This window comes from Haliaeetus leucocephalus, unplaced genomic scaffold (assembly GCF_000737465.1).
Source record: "Haliaeetus leucocephalus isolate CR32 unplaced genomic scaffold, Haliaeetus_leucocephalus-4.0 Scaffold151, whole genome shotgun sequence".
Classification (NCBI taxonomy): Eukaryota; Metazoa; Chordata; class Aves; order Accipitriformes; family Accipitridae; genus Haliaeetus; species Haliaeetus leucocephalus.
Window position 1 is genome coordinate 7,279,286 of NW_010972587.1, and position 249 is coordinate 7,279,534.

A 249-nucleotide genomic window follows, 5' to 3' on the forward strand; every position below is an offset into this window, starting at 1 on the left:
CCCGCCGCCCGGCGGCCGCGCCGCCTCCTCCCGGGCGCTGGGCGAGTACGAGGAAGTTTTCAGGTCCTCCGTGAGGGAGCCCGAGAAGGTGTGGGGAGCTGCCGCCGAGCAGATCCAGTGGTACAAGCCCTGGGCCCGGGTGCTGGAGAGGGGCCGCCCGGGGAGCGCCTCCTGGTGAGTGTCCTCCCCGGTGCGGGGCCGGGGCCGGGGGCTCTGCCGTGGCGGGGGGGGGGGGGGGGCCGGCGGGGG

General features: G+C 78.7%; 1 protein-coding gene across 1 annotated transcript in view; it reads left to right on the plus strand.

Moving 5' to 3' along the window:
• Position 1: 1 nt before the first annotated feature.
• Positions 2 to 249, plus strand: part of ACSS3 (acyl-CoA synthetase short-chain family member 3) — a gene marked incomplete at its 5' end in the record, with an annotated part of 89,887 nt that continues 89,639 nt past the window's right edge. Inside the window, one exon of the mRNA XM_010561971.1 lies at positions 2 to 174. Coding sequence (XP_010560273.1) covers positions 2 to 174 — 173 coding nt within the window. The remainder of the gene's footprint in view (positions 175 to 249) is intronic.